General features: G+C 50.3%; 1 protein-coding gene and 1 non-coding gene across 3 annotated transcripts; both read left to right on the forward strand.

The window, feature by feature from the left end:
* The first annotated feature begins 2,905 nt into the window (after positions 1-2,905).
* LOC100341685 (group 10 secretory phospholipase A2) lies at positions 2,906-24,123 on the forward strand. Of its 2 annotated transcripts, XM_070064791.1 has the most exons (5): positions 2,906-3,706; positions 5,381-5,517; positions 6,089-6,248; positions 7,189-7,295; positions 23,924-24,123. In XM_070064791.1, the coding sequence occupies exons 2-5, from the start codon at positions 5,433-5,435 to the stop codon at positions 24,064-24,066; spliced, it is 495 nt and encodes a 164-aa protein (XP_069920892.1). In that variant the 5' UTR covers positions 2,906-3,706; positions 5,381-5,432; the 3' UTR covers positions 24,067-24,123. The 2 variants fall into 2 exon arrangements, with proteins under 2 accessions (XP_069920892.1, XP_008255979.1); XM_008257757.4 differs by lacking the exon at positions 5,381-5,517 and having other exon boundaries at positions 2,915-3,706.
* Positions 15,716-15,898, forward strand: LOC127491498 (U2 spliceosomal RNA). Its single transcript, XR_007920221.1, has one exon. It is a non-coding gene; the product is annotated as a U2 spliceosomal RNA (small nuclear RNA).
* Positions 24,124-24,515: the final 392 nt, after the last annotated feature.

The following is a 24,515-nucleotide window of genomic DNA, read 5'->3' on the forward strand; positions in this document are numbered from 1 at the left end:
GTGGTCACCCTACTATCCAACAGAACCTCAGAATGTCTTATTCCTACCTAACTGTAACTTTTTTAAAAAGATTTTATTTATGAAAGGTATAGGTACAGAGGGGGAGCAGGCAGCGGGAGAGAGACAGAGGTCTTCCATCCACTAGTTCACCCCCCAAATGGCTGCAAAGGCTGGGACTGAGCCAGGCTGAAGCCAGAATCTTCATCCAGGTCTCCCACATGTGTGACAGGGACCCAAGCACTTGGGCCATCTTCTGTTGCTTTCCCAGGTACATTAGGAGGGAGCTGGATTGGAAGTGGAGCTGGATTGGAAGTGCTCATATGAGATTCCAGCATCACAGGTAGCAGCTTGACCTGCTGCACCACAACGCCGACCCCTAACCTTAACTTCGTTCCTGGGAAATAACCTGTCCCCTTCTCCTTGCTGCTCTTCCCAGCCTCCCTCTGGCCCACCTGACAGTGGAGGGGACCGAGGCACACAGGGAAATGGGCTCGCCCCCATCTCCCAGGTACGGGTAAACCCCCTCACTTTATTGCTCTCATGACATCAGTGCCTTGGGTGCATCCGTCAGGTCCAGCAGTGCTAGGACAGGAAAACAAGTGACCCCAGTGCTCAGTGGCTCACTCCCCCACACGACAAGGGAGTAGCCTGTCCTGGGGAACAGCAACAGTCATATGGCAGGAAGGAAGCCTGGCCATTGGCTGTGTCTGCTAAACCCTGAACTGGGCCCCTCCCATGCACATTTCCAAGCTCCACCCCACCCCCACCCCCAGCCTACAGATGGCATGGGGAACTATGGTCCTGGCAAAAGGGGGTCAGCACATTCTGCAAGTGGTGGTAGCACCAGTGTCCCAGACAGCAGGAAATTTGTGTTTTGCATTTTGTTGTACTTTCCTTGGATTTTTCCCACTGATGTTCTCTCTCTAACTTCAAGTTCACCATGGATAACTGCCCATGGTTTCATAATCTTTCGCAACAGAAATCGGTTTCTTCCATCTGACCCCAGTATGAAGACGAAAATAGCATTGGAGTCCTGGTTGCATTTTCGTGCCCGGTTTGCCCACCAGGCTCACCTTCACGTCTGCAGCATTGTTCGCTGCCCCTTGGTGTTCTGGGAGCCCCCTCTTGCACCGGGCTCTGTCCTGTGACTTCCCCTTGGCGTACGCAGGTCCCTCTGCCTAGCTTGCTTTCTCTGTGTCTCTCACCCAACTCCAGCCACCTGGGGGCAAGTTCAGCTTAGTCATCTGGGCTGGAGAATGTTCTCAGACCTCACTGACCCCATGGGCCTGGCTTGGGGAGGGACTGGAGCCTTCCTACTTGCTGGCTCCCATCCTCTGGCCTCAGCTCAGGTTCTAGCCATGCAGACTGTGACCTCACTTCCTGCCTGGCTCTCCTCAGGGCAGTCCTCAACCACTGGGAGACAGGAAGTGGGGATCATGCTTCTGGAAGGTTCCCTGGGAGATCCTGTTGGGAAAAACCCTCAGTCGCCCTCTGTGTGCTGTCCCTTGTGGTGGCTTCCTCTCTCCTCCTCCGCTCTCCCAGTTACTCCCTCAGCTCCCTGGATATACATGCCTGAGAGTCCTGGATCCAGACTCTGCTATCAGCAACCACAGGGAATACGCACCCCAATTCAGGGCACCCACAGCCAACACTGTCCAAGCTCTCAGCCTGTCCCTCCAGCCCCAGATGGGCATCTTGAGACAGAAAGTGTGGCCGGTCCCCTTCTAGCCCAGCACAGGACCTGGTCCTGCAGCTGTGGTGAGCCCCTGCTGGGGGCTGAGAGGATGACTGAATGGAAAACAGGGTGAGCCTCATGGTTAGCTCTGTCTCCCTCATTCCTTTCTTGGCCTGTCCCTGTTCTGAGCTCAGCTTTGTCACCTGTCAAATGGGCAACCCGCTCTCCTCAGGCTTCAGTTTCAAAGCCAATACTGAGCCAGTGCACATGACCATTTGCTGGGGGCCATGCTAGGCAGGGAGGGCTATGGGCAAAGAGGCCAGGGGAGCCCCGACTTCTGAGTTAGCCCCATTTCCTAATGGACACAGCTCACTGAGGCTCTGCAGCCCCAAGACCTGGACCACCGCAAATCCATAACCTATACAGAAAAGCTTTTCTTGAGGACCTGCAGTGGGCTAGACAATGAGGCTGGATTTGCCTGGAGGGGCTCACACCCCAGCAGAGAGACGCTGAGTCCACAGTGTCACAGCCACGGGGACCAAGGCCTTGGATTTCCACAGACAGAGCCTGAGAGAGGCAAGGAGGAAATGACGAGGACCCTCAGTTCCCCTGCTCTGGGCTCTCCTCTTCTCTGGCCCCAGGGTTTTCCTTGCAAGGAATAACAAAGGGCTGAGGTGCTGAGAAGTCCCCAGACCCAGTGCTGGCACCACCATCTTCACCATAGACGCCTGCAGACACCACATCACCTCGGCTGCTGCTGTCTTCCCCAGACAGTGGCTGAGGAGGGAGGAGCTGGCCCTTAACCTGTCCTCAGGGGCTACTCAGATAAGTGACGAGGCCACACTAACAGAAGTGGGTAACTGATTGACCCGCTGCTCCAAGAGCTAAAAGGGAACACATATTGTGCACCATAATTGTCATCCCTTGTCAATATTGAGTGCCCACTGTCTACACTGTCCTCAGCTCAGTCCCTTGGTGGAGGTCTTTTATGGGCCTTGGACAGGCAGGAGGGAGTGAGATGCTGGGCTGGCTCAGGCAGCCTCTGCCTCTCTGTGCAGCCTGCAGCCCTGCCTGTCACCAGAACCCATGGGGTGATCGCAGGCTAATCTCTGGCTGCAGTGGTGATAGTGGTGGTGATAGTGGTGGTGGTGATAGTGGGGGTGGGGATGGTAGTGGTGGTGATAGTGCTGGTGGTGATGGTGGGGGTGGTGATGGTGGGGGTGGTGGGCAGATTGTGGGGAGTCAGTTTTGAGGGTGTCAGAAGCAGTTTCCTGCATTGAAAATGGTTAAGGTTGGGACCAGTGCTGTGGTGCAGTGGATTAAGCCGCAGGCATTCCATATGGATGGTGGGTTGAGTCATGGCTGCTCCATTTCTGACCCAGCTCTCTGCTTATGGCCTGAGAAAGCAATGGACGATAGCCCAAGTACTTGGGCTCTGACCGTCCGTGTGAGACCGGGATGAAGCTCCTGACTCCTGGCCCAACCTGCAGTTATTGTGGCCATTTGGGGAACGAACCAGTGGATGGAGGTTCTTTTTATTTAGTTTGCTCTCTATATATAACTCTTTCACATAATGAAATCTTTCTAAAAACATTGTTAGGTAAATTCAGCACTACCCTTTGCCCAAGTCTTTTGCTTGTTTTGGACGCCCAGGTGAGCAGGCAGGGGTTGCAGGTCCCAGCAACAGAGCACCTTTGTGCTTCTTTGCTCCGTGGAGGCATCGCAGAGCCTGACTCTCCTGATGGAAGCACCACATCCCAGTCCCAGAGGCTGAGATCAGTGTGCTGGGCTTGGCCCCAGGTGTCCGCCCCTGCCTGGCTCCGCCCAGCCCAGGAAGGTGAGGCCGGGGGCGGGGCTGTTCGGAGGCCTGGGTGGGGGTCGGCCCCAGGCTGGGTGACTACAGCAGCCGGCAGGATAGTTCCACACCTGCCGCCACCGACAGTCCACTACCTCTGTGCTCGCCAATGCTGCTGCTGCTGCTGCTGCTGCTCCCACTGCCGCCGCTGGGACCCGGGCCTGGACGCACAGCGGGTGAGTGGGAAAGCAGGCTCCAGAGACTCCCGCGGCCCTCCCTACTGCCCCCAACCCTCTCTTCTGATGCCCTTCCCTGCATCTTTCCCAGGGATCCAGGATCCCTGTCCCTCAGCCCTCTTTAGAGTCCTGCCTTTCACTCACTCCTCCAAGGGGTCAGAGCCCGTCCCAGACCCCACCCCACCCACCAGCCCTGGAGCCCTTCTCACCCTCTGTGGTGGTCCTGTGCAGTGACCCTGTCACCTATCCCCGGGTCTCAGGTAAGATCACCAGGTGGACACCACAGGGTGGGAGAAGCAGGGGCAGAAGGGACCTGGCTCGGGGGTGGGGGAATCATGCTGTCCCCTCCTCTCCCACCCCTGGAGAGTTCCCTTGGTGATCCTCACAGGGAGCAGCCCCCAGACTCACCTGGGCACTCACGTGCACAGCTGCTGCACAGGTTCACGGACAGAGCCCAGCTGCAGACCAGCCAAGTTCCTCTGATAGCAGCCCAAGCTCACGTGGCACAGGGACACCTGAGACAGCCCCAGGGCACATGCAGGTGCCCAGTGGGCGTCCACATACACATACAGTCAGAGACCTGGGGACATCGGATGCCACAGAAGCCCTGGCATTCAATGAAGAGCCTACGCGGGCAGACAGAGCAAACAGACCCCAGCATGACCTGCTCCACCTATGTTGGCACAAAGGGAGTTTTCCTTGGTTCCAAACCCAGGGCTGGGTGCCCGCCCCATGCCTGGGCCCTCCAGAGACAAAGGCTCTGAGATATCAGAAAGTGGTCATGCTAGGTTGAAGAACACCTGGGGACAGCATTGGTGTGTGGAGTTGAGACCAGGACCCTGTGGGAGGGGGCTGAGAGTCTAGTGTTCAATGGTGGCTGCAGAGGACCTGCCCACACAGCCGCTGCCTCTGTGCCAGGGTTCTCTCCCCAGGACTTCCAGACTAGAGCCTCCCCCAACCCCAATATGCAGACAGAAGCACAGGTAGTGATGGTCACCGGAGTAGGCGAGGCAGATTCCAGGAGGAGGCAGCTGGGAGCTGTCGGAGGGTGGAGGGAGGGCACGTGCAGCAGAAGGCATATGTGACAAGTGTCAGTGCACAGAGAGGACACTGAAGTGGGGGGTGACCCATGCAGGGCCTTGGGGTACAGTGAGACCCCTGAGCTTTAGCCACACTCCACGGGAGCCATGGAAGGTTGGAGGCAGGGGTGAGGCTGCTGGAAGAGTGAGGACAAGGTGAGGCTCCGAACCCTGAGCTCATTTTCACATTTGCTGCCTATGGATTCATCTCCATCTCCCAATGTGAAGCTGCTCCTGGTTCCTCATGTGAAAAAAATAAGCAGGAGTTAAACTTGATCTGGATTTCTCACCAAAGTCTGAGCGAGGGACACATGCTCTAGGTACAAATCGCATGCTCAGCCCCCAGCGCACTGGCTCTCTGTCCAGCAGCCTCCCCACAAACAGGCCACCCTGGGCCCGAGTCTCCGCTGTGCTGCCAATGCCCCTAGGCCTGGCACCCTGGCAGCCTCCCTCCCCTGCTGTTCCAGGGCCAGGAGGAAGGAGCAGCGCTTTGCAAGCCAGAAGCCGGTGTTGCAGGCTGAGCTCAGAATCTTGCTGGCTGTGGAGTGTGGGAGTCGCTTTCCCCACAGCTGGCCTCCTCTTCCTCACCTGTCAGATGCATTGATTGGGCCCTGCTGTGTAGCTGAGCTGTGTCGGGACACGGGGACATGGATGGGTACAGCCTAAGGAGCACCCCGTCTGGGAGGAAGCTGTGTGTGGGCAGTGAAGAGGAGGAGATTCAACCATCTCCAGGCCAGTGTCTAGAGGGGAAGGAGGGTGGGGCCCAGGGCAGGCCCAGGGACTGGGAAGCCCCACAGAGGAGCCCTCCCCAGTGACAAGGATGCTAGCTAGCGTCCTGATGCCCGGTTCCTGCATAGGTGGCAGGATGAACATTTCATATGCAATTTGATACACAAATCCGGCTTACAGTCGGATTGTGCTAGGTGCAGGGGCTTGGTTGGCAGGGCCTTCCCGGGAGCAGCACCAGTCTGTGCAAAGGCCCAGTGGTAGGACCTCCCACAACCTGTTGTGACCTCTGATTCATTTCTCCTTTCATGGCTGCCTTGAGGATATTGATAGCAGAACGTGCCAGGTGCCTGACAGGCCTTACCTCACTTCGCTCTGTGAGCTGAGGCCGCCTCATCCCCCACCTCACAGGTGAAGAAGCCAAGGCACAGAGAAGATAGTGATGTGTCCACAGCTAGGGAGGCAGGTTCAAACCCAGGAGTGAAGCTGCAATGCCCTTCTCACATTACTGCCCTCCCTAGGGCCAAGGAGGCCCTGTCAGTGACCTCTGACCTTTGTTGACCCCCACCCTCCCCAGCCACCCCAGCCTCCAGGAGGTCACATGTGCACCGGCGTGGGATTCTGGACCTGGCAGGGACTGTGAGTTGTGTCGGCACCCGGAGCCCCATGGCCTATGTCGACTACGGCTGCTTCTGTGGCCTGGGCGGCCACGGCCAGCCCCGCGATGCCGTCGACTGGTGAGTGCACGTTTGTGCCCCCAGGCTAGAGGGTCCCCGCTAGTCAAGGCCTTGAGGAAAGACCCAGATGGGGAGCTGGGATTGTCACGCAGAGGTCTTGATTCTCCCCGGGCCTTGGATGCTCCTGCCTCTGGTTGCTTGCCGCCACAATTTGGTGATGTTTCCTAGAGATGTCTTCCCTGAAGCCTTGCTGGGTCTGCCCCTCCCCTGGCCTCCCAGGTCCCCTCTGCTTACCTCGCACCTCGCTGTGCACGTATCTGGTGACCTGTCTCCCCTACCTTCCAGAGGGCAGGGCAGGAGCTCCACGAGTGAGGCTGGTGGGTGGATGGAGAGAATGCCAGGGGATGAATGAATGGGAGGATGAATGAATGATTGACAGGCATAGGGGAAACTGGGGGAGTTCCTCACGGAATTGTTCAGGGGAAGTTTACTGAGGCCTGATGACATGTCAGGGCCTGGGCAGAGCTGGAGGCACCGTGGCTGCAGACATGAGCAGGGTTTTTAATGAGTGCAGTGAAGAGAGGGAGGTGTGTTTTATGGGAGGGCATAACAAGGGCGCGGCCACAGCCAAGTGAGACAGCAGGAGCCGGGCTGAGATCCTGGGGTGTGGGTTGGTGGTTGGGCTGGTCCAAAAGGATGAAGAGTGGATGGGGTCATCCCAGGCAGAGGGCACAACCTGGGCGAGTGGGGGCGGGGCCTGGTGCCCTCTGAGAACAGAGAGGAGGCCCCAGGGTTAGAGCTCAGAGACTCAGAGTAAAGCAGGCAGGGACCAGGCTCAGGAATGCTGCAGGGACGGGGTCAGTGCAGGACACGCAGGGACCAGTGGTGTTCTCTCCCAGACGGGGATAATCTTCACTCACCCGTAGTCCCAGCAAGGGAGGGTGGCCACGAGGGCACCCTGCCTGCATCCACTTACAGGTCTGCTCTCTGCTGCCCATAGGTGTTGCCACCGCCACGACTGCTGTTACGCTCGAGCCGAAGAGGCCGGCTGCAGTCCCAAGATGGAGCACTACCCCTGGGAGTGTGTCGGTCAGCAGGTCCTGTGTGGTGAGTCCTCTGCGCTGCCCACACCAGCCGTCCCCCAGCACCCTGGCGCTGCCCAGGAGCGTGTGCCCTTGTTGTGATAACATTCCACAGCTCTCAGCTCTCCACGGGCCACCCTGTGGGTTCATCTCTTGTAAATGATGCAGAGCACTTGGCAAACAAAACAACCCCTTTCTCTGCTGTCTAGACTAAATGAAAAAAGATAGCAATGACACCTGGTGTAAACAACCAAGCCCATCCGCAGAGGCCTGGGTAAACACACCCATGACTACAATCTGGAGAAAAGATAAGGTGGACTTTCCTGCCAGCATAGGAAGATGTGGAGAGAAAAAACTAACTACAGAATGATTTTGCCAGTATAACACCCCTGTACTTAGAAAAGAAAAGAAACTTGAGAAGTAGAAGCCATATGGCTTTCTGTGGCCATGTATAGGCACATAGAAAATTCAGAAAAAGGTATGTAAGGATTCTCTCCAAACTAAGGATGGCTGTGGTTGTCTCTGGGGACAGGATCAGATTGAGGGAGGCAATGGTAGAAGGCAGCTTTGAGTTGTTTTTATGTTCCAGTTGTTACAAAGAGAATGCCTTTGTGAATTAGTTGTGAATTAAAAGTTATAAAGGAAGGTCTGACATTTGGCCTAAGGGTAAAGATGGTGCTCAGGACACCCATCTCCCATATCGGAGTGCCTGGTTTCAATTCTCAGCTCTACTCCCAATTCGAGCTTCCTGTTAATGCAGACCCTAGAAGGCAGTGAGGGATGGCTCAAGTGGTTGGGTCCCTGCCATCCACATGGGAGACCTGGATGGAGTCCCTGTCTCCTGGCTTTCACCTGGCCCAGACTTGGTCATTGCAAGCATTTGAGGTGCAAATCGGCAGATGGGAACTCTCTATACCTGTCTGTCTTTCTCTCCCTGTCTCTGTACTTCTCGCATAAATAAACTAACAACCATCATCATCATCTTAATAAATAATAAAAGAAAGTTGGAGGCGCTAACAGCACCAGGCCCAGGAGAACCCATTGGCTGGAGCTTAGAGGGGGCTGCCACTTATAGGCCTGACCTCTCTCTTCCATCTGCTGCAGTCCCCACCATGCTCCATTGTCTAGCATTGAGGCCAGGTGTCAGTTACCATATGTCATTGCCCTGATGATTTTGCTATGAAAGGGAAATATTTCTGGGAAAGCGGAAGATCGACCAAAGGGCTGAATGTTTCAGGAAGGAGGGGAGCGTGAACCCTTTGCTTGTCAGAATGAAGAGCCGTGCTGTGATTGGAGCGCTTCCTCTGTGTCTCACGTGAACCGTAGCTGTCCTGGTGAACATGGGAGTTGGCAAACACTGGCCTAGTGGTCGACATCACAGTCATTGATTCGGATTCTGCCTGGGTTTCTTTCTAGTTGTAAGATCTGGTGCAAGTGCTGAGTTCTCTGAGCCCTAGTTTTCTTATCTGTAAACCAGGGCCAGAGATAAGGGCTATCTCCTAAGAAAAGGACGTGACAGTGCAGTGGTGACTCGTGCACAGCAGATGTCGTGGAGAAATGACGAGACACAGCCCCTCCAGGGAGGGTGACACACTGAGAGTGCACCAGCACAGGATTTGGGGCAGTGCATAGACATAGCTCTAACTCTGAGCCACCAAACAAAACAGCCATCTCTTTCAATCCTTTTGCTTCATTTTTAAAATAATTTTATTTTGGCCGGCGCCGCGGCTCACTAGGCTAATCCTCCACCTTGCGGCGCCGGCACACCAGGTTCTAGTCCCGGTTGGGGCGCTGGATTCTGTCTCGGTTGCCCCTCTTCCAGGCCAGCTCTCTGCTGTGGCCAGGGAGTGCAGTGGAGGATGGCCCAAGTGCTTGGGCCCTGCACCCCGTGGGAGACCAGGAGAAGCACCTGGCTCCTGCCATCGGATCAGCACGGTGTGCTGGCTGCAGCGCGCCAGCCGTGGCGGCCATTGGAGGGTGAACCAACGGCAAAAGGAAGACCTTTCTCTCTGTCTCTCTCACTGTCCACTCTGCCTGTCAAAAAAAAAAATAATAATAATTTTATTTTGTTTATTTGACAGAGTTAGACAGTGAGAGAGACAGGCAGAGAAAGGTCTTCCTTCTATTGGTTCACCCCCCAAATGGCTGCTACGGCCAGTGCGCTGAGCCGATCCGAAGCCACAAGCCAGGTGCCTCCTCCTGGTCTCCCATGCGGGTGCAGGGCCCAAGGACTTAGGCCATCCTCCACTGCCTTCCCAGGCCACAGCAGAGAGCTGGACTGGAAGAGGAGCAACCGGGACAGAATCCAGCGCCCCGACCGGGACTAGAACCTGGGGTGCCAGCGCCACAATCTGAGGATAAGCCAAATGAGCCACGGTGCCGGCTATACCTACTTTTAATTCTGGCTTTTAAAAAAAGTCTCTCTCTCCCTCTCCGTCTCACCACAAGCAACTTGTATTTAATGAGGATAACTGTTCCATACTCCATTCTAACATCCAGGATCCATTTTACATAACCAGTCATTTCTAAAGTTAAAAGAACAACAAAAACTTAAAAATGTTAAGTGTTGCTCAGAGCAACTTTACTGTTTTTGTTTTGTTTTCTTTTTTAACACACTGATTGGGAAAGGAATGGGGGATTTATTTTTGAGATCTTCTGATGGTTGATAATTTTCCATGTTTTGTTCCTACCAAAAAAGTAAAAAAATTGAATCAATTAAAAAAAAAAAAACTCAGAAGCAAGTAACAATGCAGGCAGAATGCAGGGAAGGCAGAGTTTGGGCCCTGACACTTGAAGTTATCTGAGGATAGAAGTGACCCAGACGAATGGTTCCATCCCTTTTTTTCATTTGGAAGTAAATGTAATATTGGCCATTTAAGTGTACAATCCAGTTGGTCAATTCTCAATGTTATCCAGTCAGCATCAAAAGGTTTTCCTCACCTTTTCTCAAAAAAACAAAACAAAAAACTGCCCACCTGTGCACAGGCATTATGGGAGAGCAGGTTAAGCCGCTGCTTGTGACACCTGCATCCCATATCGGAGTACCTCCACTTCCCATCTAGCTTCCTGCTGTTGCACTTGGGAGACAGCAAGGGATGGGCTCAAGTACTTGAGTCCCTACCACCCAGGAGGGAAGCAGGAACACAGTTCGTGACTCCTGGCTTCATCCTGGCCCAGCCCGGCTGTTGCAGCTGTGTGGGAAATCTCTGTCTCTCTCTTTCTCTCTTACCCTGCCTTTCAAATAAGTAAATAAACCTTTAAAAAAAAAAAAAAGAAGAAAGAAAAGAAAGCAAGAAACCATCCCCATTGAGCAAACAGTCCCCATTCCTCTGTCCCACCCCCACCAGCACCTGGCAACCTTGCCCTTGGCTTTCCATCTGTTGGGATTTACCTGGTCTGGATATTCACAGAAATCAGGGACAATAGGAGTCTTTTGAGTCTGGCTTCCTTTTTTTTTTTTTTTGTTTTGGACAGGCAGAGTAGACAGAGAGAGAGACAGAGAAAAAGGTCTTCCTTTTCCGTTGGCTCACCCCCCAATGGCTGCTGCGGCCGGCGCACCATGCTGATCCGAAGCCAGGTGCTTCTCCTGGTTTCCCATGTAGGTGCAGGGCCCAAGGACTTAGGCCATCCTCCACTGCCTTCCCAGGCCACAGCAGAGAGCTGGCTTGGAAGAGGAGCAACCGGGACAGAATCCGGTGCCCCAACCGGGACTAGAACCCAGGGTGCCAGTGCCGCAGGCGGAGGATTAGCCTAGTGAGCCGCAGAGCAGGCCGAGTCTGGCTTCTTTCACTTAGCATCTTGTTTCTGCAGTTCATTCATCTTCAGGCCTTGGCACTTTGGCCCTCTGATGGGGAAATCATCTTCCACTGTGATGAATGTGCTGTTTCGTTTATCCCATCATTCAGTTATGGGCATTTGCGTTGTTTCCAACTCCTGGCTGTTGTGAACAGCACAGCTGCATACACTCATGAGCAAGTGTTTGTGTGAGTCCCTGTTTGCAGTTCTGTGGAATGTGTGCCCAGGAGGAGACTGGCTGAGTCACAGGGCGTCTGCGTTGCTTTCTGAAGAACCTCCGGCTGGTTCACCACGCTGCACAGTGCCTCCAGCACGCGTGAGGGATCCAGGGTCTCAGCAGTCTTGTGAGCGCTGCTGTGTTGCAGTTTGGATTTTTCTTGGTGGGTGTGAAGCAGGATCTCGTTGTGTCATTTGACTTGCTTTTCCCTAATCACTGATGATGTTGCGCATGTTTTCATGTGCCTCTTAGCCACTCTTGTATCTTTGGAGAAATTTCTATTCATATCCTTTGTCCATCTTTGAAAGTGTTTATTTGGGAGGCAGAGAAATAGGGAGAGAGAGAGTGTCGCTCCCCCTCTTCGTGGAGGAACGACACAGGACCCTGCGCTGTTCTTTCTGCTGCTCGGCCCTCCCCGGGTTTGCTGCTGGTTCTTCCCGGGTTGGCTACTATCCCTTCCACCTCCGTGGAAGGGCAGTTCCCCCTGGCCGCATTCCCCACTTCCGCAGGGGAGCGGCACACCGCCGGCCGGCTCTTCTCGGGGGCTGCACAGGTGTTCCCTTAGATGTTCCCCTTAGATGTTCCTGGTGCATGCCGTCTCTCTCCTCCTTTATAGTCCTCCTCCGCCAATCCCAACTCGGCTGCCCACACGCCGAGTACGCTGCTCTCCAATCAGGAGCAAGTCCTACAGTTTATTAGTTGAACTGGAGGCAGCTGTGCGGAAGCTGTTTACTTCTCTCCCAGCGCCATATTGTGGGAGAGCAGATGCATAGAATAAGTCTTAATTCCAGTAACTCAGTCCAGTCCGGATTGCTCCCCACAAGAGAGAAACAAATTCCCCTCCACTAGTTCACTGGCCAAATGCCTGCAATGGCTGGGGCTGAGCTGGGGCCAGAGCTGAGAGCCAGGAACTCCATCCAGGTCTCCTACAAGGTAGCAGAACCCAGTAGCTGGAGCCGTCATGCGGCCTCCCAGGGTCTGCATTAGCAGGGAGCTGGAATCAGAGGCCAGAGCCAGAAATCAAACCCAGGTCCTCCAGGGTGGGACGCAGGCGTCTTAGCTATCAGGCCACATGCCTGCTGCCCCTTTGTCCCTTTATAATTGCATTTCTGTCTTTTTGTTGTTGAGTTGTCAGAGTTGTTTCTGCATTTTGGATATTGGAAATTGATCTGTGATCTGCAAATGTTTTCTTGACTTCTGTAGGCTGTCCTAATTTTATTGCTAATGAACTTGGTGCACAAATATATTTAGTTGTGATGAAGACCAACTTACCTGTTTTGCCTTTAGTGGCTCGAGTTTTTGTTGTCCTAAGAATCTGTTGCCAAATCCAAGGTCATCAAAGTTTTCCCTTTTGTTTTCTTCTAATGGTTTTATAGTTTTAACTCACATTTAGGCAATTGACAGGCAGAGTGTACAGTGAGAGAGAGAGACAGAGAGAAAGGTCTTCCTTTTGCCGTTGGTTCACCCTCCAATGGCCGCTGCGGCTGGCGCACTGCAGCCTGTGCATCGCGCTGATCCGATGGCAGGAGCCAGGTGCTTATCCTGGTCTCCCATGGGGTGCAGGGCCCAAGCACTTGGGCCATCCTCCACTGCACTCCCGGGCCACAGCAGAGAGCTGGCCTGGAAGAAGGGCAACCGAGACAGAATCCGGCGCCCCGACCGGGACTAGAACCCGGTGTGCTGGCGCTGCAAGGCGGAGGATTAGCTTATTGAGCCACAGCGCCAGCCCAATTGATCCATTTTGTACTAATTTTAATTTGTAGAGTGAGATAAGGGGTCCTATTTCATTTTTTTTTATTGAAAGGCAGAGAAAGAGAGAAAGAGAAAAGAGAGAGAGAAGGAGAGATCTTTTATCTTCTGGTTCAGCTAAAAATGCCTGCAGTAGCCAGGGCCGGGCCAGGCCAAAGCCAGGAGCCCAGATCCCAGTCCACGTTTCCCACAAGGCTGGCAGAGACCTGAGTACCTGAGCCATCACCTGCTGCCTCCCAGGGGGTGTGTCAGTGAGAAGCTGGAATTGGAAGCAGAGCCAAGACACAGACCCAGGCCCTTTGATCCAGGTGGGCATAGAAGCAGCATCTTCACCCTGGGTCCCAGATGCCTGCCCCCTGGGAGGACGCAGATCCTGGGTCGTGTTCCCGCACTGCGCATTAGGATTTGGCATAAGAGCAAAGCCGAGTTAACGTGGAGACATAATCTCTATCTTGAGGCCTGAGAATCTCTTGATGTCATGTTTCAAACATGTCATTTATCGTTGGGGAAACTGAGGCCCATAGGAGAGGAAGTAGCTCGTCCTTAAACTGCCGCCTTCTAGTGTGGACAGAGAGGAGGAGGTGAAGTGAGGCCTGATTGGGATAGCTGCTGAAGATCTTTGTTTTCCCTTCAACCGGCCTGTTCTGCTCGCTCTTACTCACGTGCGAATGTTTGTGGACCGTTTACTGCCGTGTGTGCTGGTGGGGTCCATGCCTGTTTACAGGGCCAGCCTTCCCGAACCCAACAGAAAGAACCAAGGTATCTGTTATGCATTTTTTCGCTAAAAATATCCTCTTACTCTGTTTGGGGATATTCTGAACTTGGTTGTTTGTTTACAGGTTTTGCCCATTTTCCATTTATGGACCTGACAAATACATTACATTTTTTGAGGGTATAATAATATTTACTGTCAGGCCTTAATTGTAAGCTTAACCCGTGGTGGCTATTTTTTCTTTCACATTGTGATTCTTTGGATTTTTAAAAATGTTTATTCATTTATTTTCATGTATTTGAAAGAGCAGCAGAGAGAGAAAAAGAGAGAAAGATTGAGTTTCCATCTGCTGGTTCACTTCCCAGATGTCTGCAACAGCCAGGGCAGGCCAAAGCCAGGAGATCCAATTAGCATCTGGGTCTCCCACGTGGGAGGCAGGGCCCAAACTCTTGAACCACTGCCTCCTTGGATGCAGTAACAGGGAGTTGGATTGAAAATGGGCAGCTGACACGGCTCACTAGGCTAATGCTCCACCTGCGGCGCCAGCACCCCGGGTTCTAGTCCCGGTTGGGGCGCTGCATTCTGTCCCGGTCGCTCCTCTTCCTGTCAGCTCTGTGCTGTGGCCCGGGAATGCAGTGGATGATGGCCCAAGTGCTTGGGCCCTGCAGCTGTATGGGAGACCAGGAGAAGCACCTGGCTTCTGGCTTAGCATCAGCGCAGTACGCTGGGCACAACGCACCAGCCGCAGCGGCCATTGGGGGATGAACAAACGGAAAAGGAAGACCTTTCTCTCTGTATCTCTCTCTCTCTCTCACTGTCCACTCTTCCTGTCAAAAAAAAAAAAAAAAAAAAAGGGCAGCTGAGACTCCAGCCAGCCCCCTGATATGGGATGTGGACATTTGGGGTAGCAGCTTAACCTGCTGTGCCACAACCGCCCACCCACTGTGTTTATTCTTCTTGAACAATGTGATTCTGTTGGGTTCCTGAGGCCATGGAACCATGTAGGCAAGTCTTACTTTTTTTTTTTCTTAAAGATTTATTTATTTATTTGAAAGGCAGAGTTACACAGAGAGAGGAGAGGCAGAGAGAGAGAGGGAGAGAGGTCTTCCATCTGCTAGTTCTTTTCCCAATTGGCCACAACGGCCAGAGCTGCACCTATCTGAAGTCAGGAGCCAGGAGCTTTCTCCATGTAACCTACACAGGTACGGGGATCCAAAGACTTGGGCCATCTTCTACTGATTTCCCAGGCCTTAGCAGAGAGCTGGATCGGAAATGGAGGAGCTGGGACTCAAACCAGGGCCTATATGGATGCCAGCACTGCAGGCAGAGACTTTACCCGCTACACCACAGCACCAGCCCTACACACACTTCTGTTGAGATTACACCGCTTCTATTTTCTTTGTTTCTTTTTTATTTTTCCACTTACCACCGTGTCTTGGACATCGTAGAATGTGTACGTGACCCCCGTTCTTTTAATGCTTGTTAGTTAGGAATCCGTTGGCAGGTGTTTTCAGCCTTGACACCATTGGCTTCTTGGGCCAGATGATTCTTGGTTGTGGGACGACCTCCTGGACTTTGCTAGCCTCTACCAACCTGATGCCCGTGGCACCTCCTCACCCTGTTGTGACAAGCAGAAATGTCTGCAGACCTTGGCGAGTGCCCCCTTGGTTGAGTCCGTTGGGTCCATGACATGAATGTGCTTTACTCTGTCCACTTCCTGCTCAGCTGCTACACATGGCTGCAAAGACCAGGGGTGCTCACAGATTTGTGTGCGTTTCTGTGAGGGTTTTTGTATCCTAGAGTCCTAAATAGTTGAGGCAAATGGTTTACTTGAGGCTTTGCTAGAATTGACATGGCAGAAGGGCTGGGGGTGGGGTGGACAGCTGAAGGGGGGAATAGAGAACTATGTGAAGGGGCATTTGTATGTATCATTTAATTAATGTATAATTTACATTTTAAAAGTGTAAATTATATCGCTTCTCGGCCTTTTGGCTAAGATCAAGTGTAGTAAAAGTGTAGATTATGCTTATTTGTAGGGGGTAGGGAAGGAGAGAATGGGGGGGGGGGCTTAATAAAGATTAGGAGGAAAGAAGGCAACCAAAAGTCTCACAAGTCACTTCCTTTAGGAGCTGCCACTGTGTTTAGCTCAAACACACTGTACATTAATTGTTTGTTCAAAGAGTATTTATTTAGTTATTTTATTTGAAAGGCAGAAAGAGAGCTCCCATCTGTGGTTTCCCACATGACTGCACCAGTCAGGCTGGGCCAGGCTGGAGCTGGGCGCCAGAACTCTGTCTAGGTCTCCAGGTGGGTGGCAAGAACCAGGTACTTGAGCCATCACCTGCTGCCTCCCAGAGTGTGTGTCTGCAGGTAGCTGCAGTCGGAAGTGGAGCCCAGACTGGAACCTGCGCACTCCAATGTGGGATGTCGGCGATCCCAAGTGGCATCCTAACCCCTGTACGTTACATTCTTGGGGTGGTTACTCTGCAAGTTTTGTTAATAAGATCGATTCTTCCACGATGAAAGTATCATCTGGTCGCAAAGCTTGAAATTACAAAACATACAGGTGCAAGAGCCAGAATCCCACAGACGCCACACACAGACAGCCCTTCGCTAAGCTTCTGGTGTTTTTCTACCTTCTGTTTGACATGCATAATTTTAAAGAACATAGCAACATGTTTGGTACCTCTTATTTTTCTCTTCAGTATAAACTATAACAGTCTGTTAGAGGGGTTAGACCTCTTACACTCCCTAACCTCTCTCTCTCTCTCTTTTTAAAGATTTATTTATTTGAAAGGCAGAGTTACAGAGAGGCAGAGAGAGAGAGGGAGGAGGTTGGTCATCCATCCGCTGCTTCACTCCCCAGATGGGGGCAACAGCTAGGCGTCAGGAGCTCCTGAGGCCCAGGGACTTGGACCATCCTCCACTGCTTTCCCAGGCCATAGCAGAGAGCTGGATTGGAAGTGGAGCAGCTGGGACTCGAACTGGCACTCATGGGTGGCGACACTACAGGTGGCAGCCCCCATAACCTCTCTATATTTAAACAACATGCCCCAACTTGGGGGTTCACAGACTTCAAGCATGTAACTAGACTGATATGACACTTTTTTATCTTCATGGGTTTTTGGTATTGATGTTTGTGCTTAGGTTTCTTTTTTAATTGGTTCCTTATATTTGTTGTTCAATATTTTGATTTTCTATTTATGACATTGATGGAATTGTATGTGAATGAATGTTAGTATAACTAAATTATTTAATAACTGACATTATTTTAAAAGGAGGGTATTTGAATTTTTAAAGTTATCTGAGAGGCAGAGAGGTAAGCAGACAGCGAGTGCCCATCTACTCCCCGGCTGCCCCCAGTGGCTGGGACTGGGCCAGGCTGAAATCAAGAGCAGGAAGGAACTGAATCCAGGTCTGTCACGTAGGTGTCGGGAACCCAATTCCCTGAGCCATCACCACTGCCCAAGGGAGGTTATTTAAACGAGGACTCGTGGGTCAGTGTCGTGGCACAGCAGGTAAGCCACCGCGTATGGCACTGCAACCACATGGATGCCAGTTTGAGTCTGGCAGTTCCACTCCCAATGCAACTCTGCTGACGCAGCTGGGAAAGAAGTGCAAGATGGCACTTCTGCACCCTGTGGGAGACCCAGGAGAAGCTCCTGGCTTCTGTTTGGCCCAGCCCTGGCTGTTGTAGCCATCTGGGGAGTGAGCCCGCAGATGGAAGGTCTCTGTCTCTATCTCTCTATCACTCTCCCTTTCAAATAAATGAAATAAATCCGAAAGAAAGAAAGAAAGAGAGAGAGAGAGAGAGAGAGAGAGAGAGAGAGAGAGAGAGAGAGAGAGAGAAAGAAAGAAAGAAAGAAAGAAAGAAAGAAAGAAAGAAAGAAAGAAAGAAAGAAAGAAAGAAAAATAAAAGAAAATAGAACTCTTGAAACTGTAATTCTTGGGGACTGCCTAGAGTGCTGGCATCCCATATAGTCCTGGCTGCTCCACTTGCTATCCAGCTCCCTGCTAATGTGCCTGGGAAAGCAGTGGAAGATGCCCCAAGGGCTTGGGACCCTGCACCCATGAAGGAGACCAAGAAGAAGTTCCTGGCTCCTGGCTTTGGCCTGGCCATCCCTGGACATTGTGGCCATTTGGAAATTAAATCAGCAGAAGGAAGATCAATTTCTCTCTGTTTTTCGATTAAATAAATAAATTTTTATTAAAAGATATATATTTAAAAAATAAAACTGCCAGATCCTGAGCTAATGTGAGAAGCCTTGTTTAATCACACACCTAAGTTCCTTTCATCAGTCCTTGCGCGGGCCTGGACAGGTGGTCCTCCGAGGGTCTCAGGCCCTCTGCCTACACTGACAGCCTCACCTGTCCTAGCATGCGCTCTGGCCGTGTTCCCTATGAAGAAGCCAGTGAACTGTTCCACTCTGGGCCTCCTCTTCCTAGAAGCGGGTGAGCCATCTCACCGTAGGCCTCCTCTCCCTCTGGTCTCCAAGAGCGTGCACGGAGATCAGCTGGCAGTTGAAGGAAGGAGTTTCCACTTCCTTCGTCCCAACTCTGTGCCCTGCATTTTACTGATCTGGCCCTTTGATTCTCCCAGCAGCCCTTGGGTAGGTACTGTTGTTATCCCCATAGTGGTCTTGAGGAAACTGAGTCCAGGACGGATGAAGTGATGTCCTTTTTTTTTTTTTAAAGATGTATTTATGTGAAAGGGAGAGAGAGAGAGAGAGAGAGAGAGAGAGAGAGAGAGAGAGAGAAGAGAGATATCTTCCATCCATTGCTTCACTCCCCAAATGGCCACAAGCCAAGACTGGACCAGGCTGAACCCAAGAGCCCAGAAGTCCATCCAGGTCTCCCACATAGGTGGCTGGGGCCCAAGCACTTGGACCATCTTCCACCGGTTTTCCAAATGCGTCAGCAGGGAGCTAGACTGGAGGCAGAGTAGCCAATACCCAAACTGCACGGGTATGGGATGGCGGCATCACAAGTGGCAGCCGCACCTGCCGTGTTTCCAAAGGCACGAAGCTGGCTGACTGCAGAGCTCCTGCTTCCTCACTGTGCCTCTTGAAGGGACTTGGAAGGATTTAATGGTGGGGATTTTTTTTTAATGTGAAGAACTAAATGCCCACACCAGAAGGCAGTGGTGACATGGTTAAGGGATGCATCCATAGCTGTTTAAGGCATTATATATCTTCTAGATGAGATTTCTATGTGACTTGAAGACTGCAAAATCATTCCAAGCCCAATTAGGGAGTCTCCTCCTCCCCCCCCAATAAACCTTTTATTTAATGAATACAAATTTCACAAGTACAACCTTAGGAATATAGTGATTCTTCCCACCATACCCGCCCTCCCACCCGCACTCCCACCCTACCGCCTCCTTCCTCTCCCATTCCCATGCCAAATCTCCATTAAGGAAAAAAAAAAGAAACTGTTCCTCCAAAGTCAAGACAGGGACTGTTCAAGTCCTTGTTTCTCCAAGTGTCAATTTCACTTCTGCAGATTTCCTTTTAGGTGCTCTGTTAGTTACCACAGATCAGGGAGAACATATTGTATTTGTCCCTTTGAGACTGGCTTATTTCACTCAGTATGATGTTTTCCAGATTCATCCATTTTGTTGTAAATGACTGGATTTCATTTTTTTTACCACTGTGTGGTATTCCATAGAGTACATATCCCATAATTTCTTTATCCAGTCTTCTGATGATGGGTATTTGGATTGATTCCATGTCTTAGGTATTATGAATTGAGTTGCAATAAACATGGGGGTACAGAAAACTCTTATTTACTGATTTCATTTCCCTTGGGTAAATTCCCAGGAGTGGGATGGCTTTGAAGTATCTACATACTGTCTTCCATAGTGGTTGTGGTTTTACTACCAGTTTACATTCCCACCAGCAGCAGATTAAGGTATCTTTTCCCCCATATCCTCACCAGAATTTGTTGTTTGTTGATTTCTATATGAAAGAAATTCTAACTGGGGTGAGGTGAAACTTAATTGTGGTTTGACTTGCATTTCTCTGAAAGCTAGTGATCCTGAACTTTTTTTCATGTGTCTGTTGGCCATTTGGATTTCCTCTTTTGAAAAATGTCTGTTTAAGTCCTTGGCACATTTCTTTTTTATTTTTAAAGATTTACTTATTTATTTGAAAGTCAGAGCTACACAGAGAAAGAGAGGCAGAGAGAGAGAGAGAGCGAGCCTCCATCCACTGGTCCACTCCCCAACTGGCTGCAACAGCTGGAGCAATGCCGATCCAAAGCCAGGAGCCTCCTCCAGGTCTCCCACGTGGATGCAGGGGCCCAAGGAATTGAGCCATCCTGCACTGCTTTCCCAGGCCACAGCAGAGAGCCGGACTGGAAGTGGAATGGCTGGGACCTGAACTGGCACGCACATAGGAAGCCAGCACTGCAGGCAGCAGCTTCACCCACTATGGCACAGTGCCGGCCCCTTGGCCCATTTCTTAACTGGGCTGTTTGCTTTGTTTTTGTGGAGTTTCTTGATCTCTTCATATATTCTGGTTATTAATCCTTTATCAGTTTCATGGTTTGCAAATAATTTCTCCCATTTTGTGGGTTGCCTCTTCACTTTCCTGAGTGTTTCTTTTGCAGTACAGAAGCTTCTAATTGGATGCAATCCCATTTGTTTATCTTGGCTTTGATTGTCTGTGCCTCTGGGGTCTTTTCCAAGAACTCTTTGCCTGTGTCAGTGTCTAACAGGGTTTCCCCAATGTTCTCCAGTAATTTGATGGTGTCAGGTCATAGATTTAGGTCTTTAATCCACTGGATTTTCTTGTAAGGTATAAGGTAGGGGTCCTGCTTCATACTTCTACTGTGGAAATCCAATTTTCCCAGCACCATTTGTTGAAGAGACTGTCCTTGCTCCAGGGATTGGTTTTAGCTCCTTTGTCAATTATAAATTGGTTGTAGATGCTGGGATTGACGTCTGGCATTTCTATTCTGTTCCATTGGTCTAGCCATCTGTTTTTGTATCAGTACCAGGTTGTTTTAATTATAACTGCCTTATAATATGTCTTGAAATCTGGTTTTGTGATGTCTCCAGCTTTGTTTTTGTTGTATAAGATTGCTGTAGCTATTTGAGGTCTACTGTGTTTCCATAAGCATTTCAGCATTGTTTTCTCTAGATCTGAGAATGTCTTTGGTATTTTGATTAGTATAACATTGAATCTGTAAATTGCTTTCAGAAGAATGAACATTTTGATGATATTGATTCTTCCAATCCATGAACATGGAAGATTTTTCCATTTTTTTTTTGGTATCTTCTTCTGTTTCTTTCTTTAATGTTTTGTAATTCTCATTGTAGAGATCTTTGACATTCTTGGTTAAATTTATTACAAGACATTTGATTCTTTTTGTAACTATTGTGAATGGGATCAATCTTAGAAGTTCTTTTTCAGCCTTAGCTTTGTCAGTGCATATAAAGGCAATTGATTTTTGTGTATTGATTTTTTTTGACAGGTGGAGTGGACAGTGAGAGAGAGAGAGACAGAGAGAAAGGTCTTCCTTTACCACTGGTTCACCTTCCAATGGCCGCTGCGGCCGGCGCACCACACTGATCCGAAGCTAGGAGCCAGGTGCTTCTCCTGGTCTCCCATGTGGGTGCAGGGCCCAAGGACTTGGGCCATCCTCCACTGCCTTCCCGGGCCACAGCAGAGTGCTAGACTGGAAGAGGAGCAACCGGGACAGAATCTGGCACCCCAACCAGGACTAGAACCCTGGGTGCTGGTGCTGCAGGCAGAGGATTAGCCTATTGAGCTGTGGCGCCGGCCTCTGTATTGATTTTATATGCTGCTACTTTACCAAACTCTTCTATGAGTTCCAATAGTCTCTTGTATCCCCTGTATATAGAATCATGTCATCTGCAAATAGGGATAGTTGGACTTCCTCATTCTCATCTTGACTCCCTTTGATTTCTTTTTCTTGCCTAATGTCTATGGCTAAAACTTCCAGGACTATATTGAATAGCAGTGGTGAGAGTGGGCATACTTGTCTGGTTCTGGATATCAGTGGGAATGCTTCCAGCTTTTCCCCATTCAATAGGATGCTGACCGTGGGTTGGTCATACATTGCCTTAATTGTGTTGAGGAATATTCCTTCTATACGCAATTTGCTTAGAGTTTTCACCATGAAAGGGTATTGTAGTTTATCAAAGGCTTTCTCTGCATCTATTGAGATAATCATATGGCTTTTGTTCCTCAATTTGTTAATCTGATATATCACATTGATTGATTTGCAAATGTTGAACCATCCTTGCATACCAAAGATTAATCCCAGTTGGTTCCAGTGAATGATCTTTCTGATGTGTTGTTGGATTCGATTGGCCAGAATGTTGTTGAGGATTTTTGTGTAGTTCTTTTTCACTGTGTTATATTCTTCAGGTTTAGGAATTAAGGTGATGCCAGCTTCATAGAATTAGAGGGGATTCTTTCCCTTTCAATGGTTTTGAATAACTTGAGAAGAAGTGGAGTTAGTTCTTCTTTAAGTGTTTGATAGAATTCAGCACTGAAGCCATCTATTTCTGGGCTTTTTTGTTGTTGTTGTTGTTGGGAGGGTCTTTATTACTGATTCAGTTTCCATCTTGGTAATGGGGTGGTTTAGGTTTTCTATGGCTTTATGGCTCAATTTAGGTAGGTTGTATGTGTCCAAGAATATCCATTTTTTCTAGGTTTCCCAGTTTGTTGGCATACAGTTCTTTGTAGTAATTTCTGATGACTCTTTTTATTTCTGTGGTGTCTGTTGTTACACTTCCTTTTTCATATCTAATTTTATTGATTTGGGTCTTCTCTCTCATTTTCTTGGTTAGTTGGGCCAATTTTCTTGGTTAGTTGGTTTGTCAATTTTGTCTATTTTTTTTTTTTCAAAAAACCAGCTCTTTGTTTTACTGATCCTTTGTATTGTTTTTTAAATTCAATTTTGTTGATTTCTTCTCTAATTTTAATTATTTATTTTCTCCTACTAGTTTTGGGTTTGGTTTGCTGTTGTTTTTCTAGATCCTTGAGATGCATTGATAGCTCACTTATTGGTGCCTTTCCAATTTCTTGATGTTGGTACCAATTGCTATAAACTTTCAAGACTGCTTTTGCTGTACCCCATAAGTTTTGATTTGTCATTTTTATTTGTTTCCAGAAGTTTTTTGATTTCTCCTATAACCCACTGTTCATTCAGGAGCATGTTGTTCAGTCTCCATGTGTTTGCATATGCTCTAGAGATTCCTCAGATGCTGATTTCCAGCTTCATTGCATTGTGATCCAAGAAAATGCATGGTATGATTTCAATTTTTTTGCATTTGCTGAGACTTGCTTTATGGTGTGGCCTGTTGTCTGTCCTACAGAATGTTTCATGAACTGGTGAGAAGAATTTGTATTCCTAGACTGCAGGATGGGAAGTTCTGTAGTAACCTGTTAGGTCCATTTGGTCTATAGTGTCGATTAACTCTGCTGTTTCCTTACTGATTTTCTGTCTGGTTGATCTGTCCATTGCTGAAAGTGGGGTATGGAAATCCCCCATTACTATGGTCTTTGAGTCTGTGTCTCCAATCAGGGAGTCTTTAGGAATGGAATTCCCAAGTAAGGAGACTTACCTTGGATGGAGGGATGAGATGCAGCACATGACTATCACCTAAAGGAAGCTCTTTTTCTTGAAGGAGCATCTCCCAGAGACTTGGAGAAAGGAGGCAGAGACATGCAGGCAAGAGCCAAATGCACCAAGTACTCCCAGCCAGTGCCACGCCCCGTGTCGGGCACTTTTCGTACACTTCTCAGCCAGGCTGCCCAATAACGGCGCTAAGTGAGAGTGCATCCACTTCAGATGAGGTCTGGGGCTCACAGAGCAAGGACGTAGCAGAGCAGGCATCCCAAACCTGGTCAGCAAGGCTTGCTGGCACCTGCTGTGTTACCACGTGAGTCCCCAGATGGACCAGTGTTAACACTGACGTGGAGAAGCCACAGGGGGCTCGGATGTTGGCCTGCCATGTGGAACCTCAACAGCTTTGCTGTGAAGTGGGCCTGACACCACCTGCCTGCCGAGGGCCACGTGCGGGAACGGTCCAGTGCCCCACGTGCCATTCCTGCCCCTTCCTGTCTCCAGCTTTGTTGGCTTCCCTGGGTGTTTCCCTGCAAGCGTGCAGGTCCCTGCTCTGACCTCAGTTTCCCTCTTCTTCCAGGGCCCACAGAGGACAAATGCCAGGAACTCATGTGCAAGTGTGACCAGGAGATTGCCCACTGCTTTGCCCAAAATGAGTACAACTTAAAGTACCTCTTCTACCCCCAGTTCTTGTGTGAGCAGGACTCGCCCAAGTGTGACTAGCCAGACTTGAAGTGTTCACTTGCACAAGGAAATAAAGGTCCTTTTCACCAGGAACAACAGCACTCAGTTCTTTACTGGAGGCGACTGGGGCCAAGAGATAAAGCGGCAGCCCTGCTGTCTGCTCTCCCCATCCTGGAGCCCCGCCGGAGCCTGCATTCATCGGGGGAAGGTCAAACGTCCTGTGCCTGTTTCACAAAACCACTGTGCTGAGGTTGGTACCGTTGCTGACACCTTTATGAAAGGGTGGTTTTTGTCTGCTACAGATGACCAGTGGTCAAATAGGAATGAACACCTCCTATGTGCTTGGCTGTGTTCTAGGTTCTGGGACACAGCCATAAAGAAGACGGCCACACCTTGCCCACCTGTGTGATGTTCAATCTAGGCACTGTTAGTGTCAGAAAGGGCATTCCCCGCCCGGCCCCGCCCCGCCTTTAATGGCTAAAATGAAC

This window comes from Oryctolagus cuniculus, chromosome 19 (genome assembly GCF_964237555.1).
Source record: "Oryctolagus cuniculus chromosome 19, mOryCun1.1, whole genome shotgun sequence".
NCBI classification, from domain to species: Eukaryota; Metazoa; Chordata; class Mammalia; order Lagomorpha; family Leporidae; genus Oryctolagus; species Oryctolagus cuniculus.

What these genes read in the sequence shown, in the direction of transcription:
- LOC100341685 (XM_070064791.1), top strand. Translation starts at nt 5,433, where the DNA reads ATGGATGGGTACAGCCTAAGGAGCACCCCGTCTGGGAGGAAGCTGTGT. An exon ending in GGAGATTCAACCATCTCCAG is followed by an intron (nt 5,518 to 6,088) that starts GCCAGTGTCTAG and finishes CACCCTCCCCAG; the next exon opens with CCACCCCAGCCTCCAGGAGG. An exon ending in CCCCGCGATGCCGTCGACTG is followed by an intron (nt 6,249 to 7,188) that starts GTGAGTGCACGT and finishes TGCTGCCCATAG; the next exon opens with GTGTTGCCACCGCCACGACT.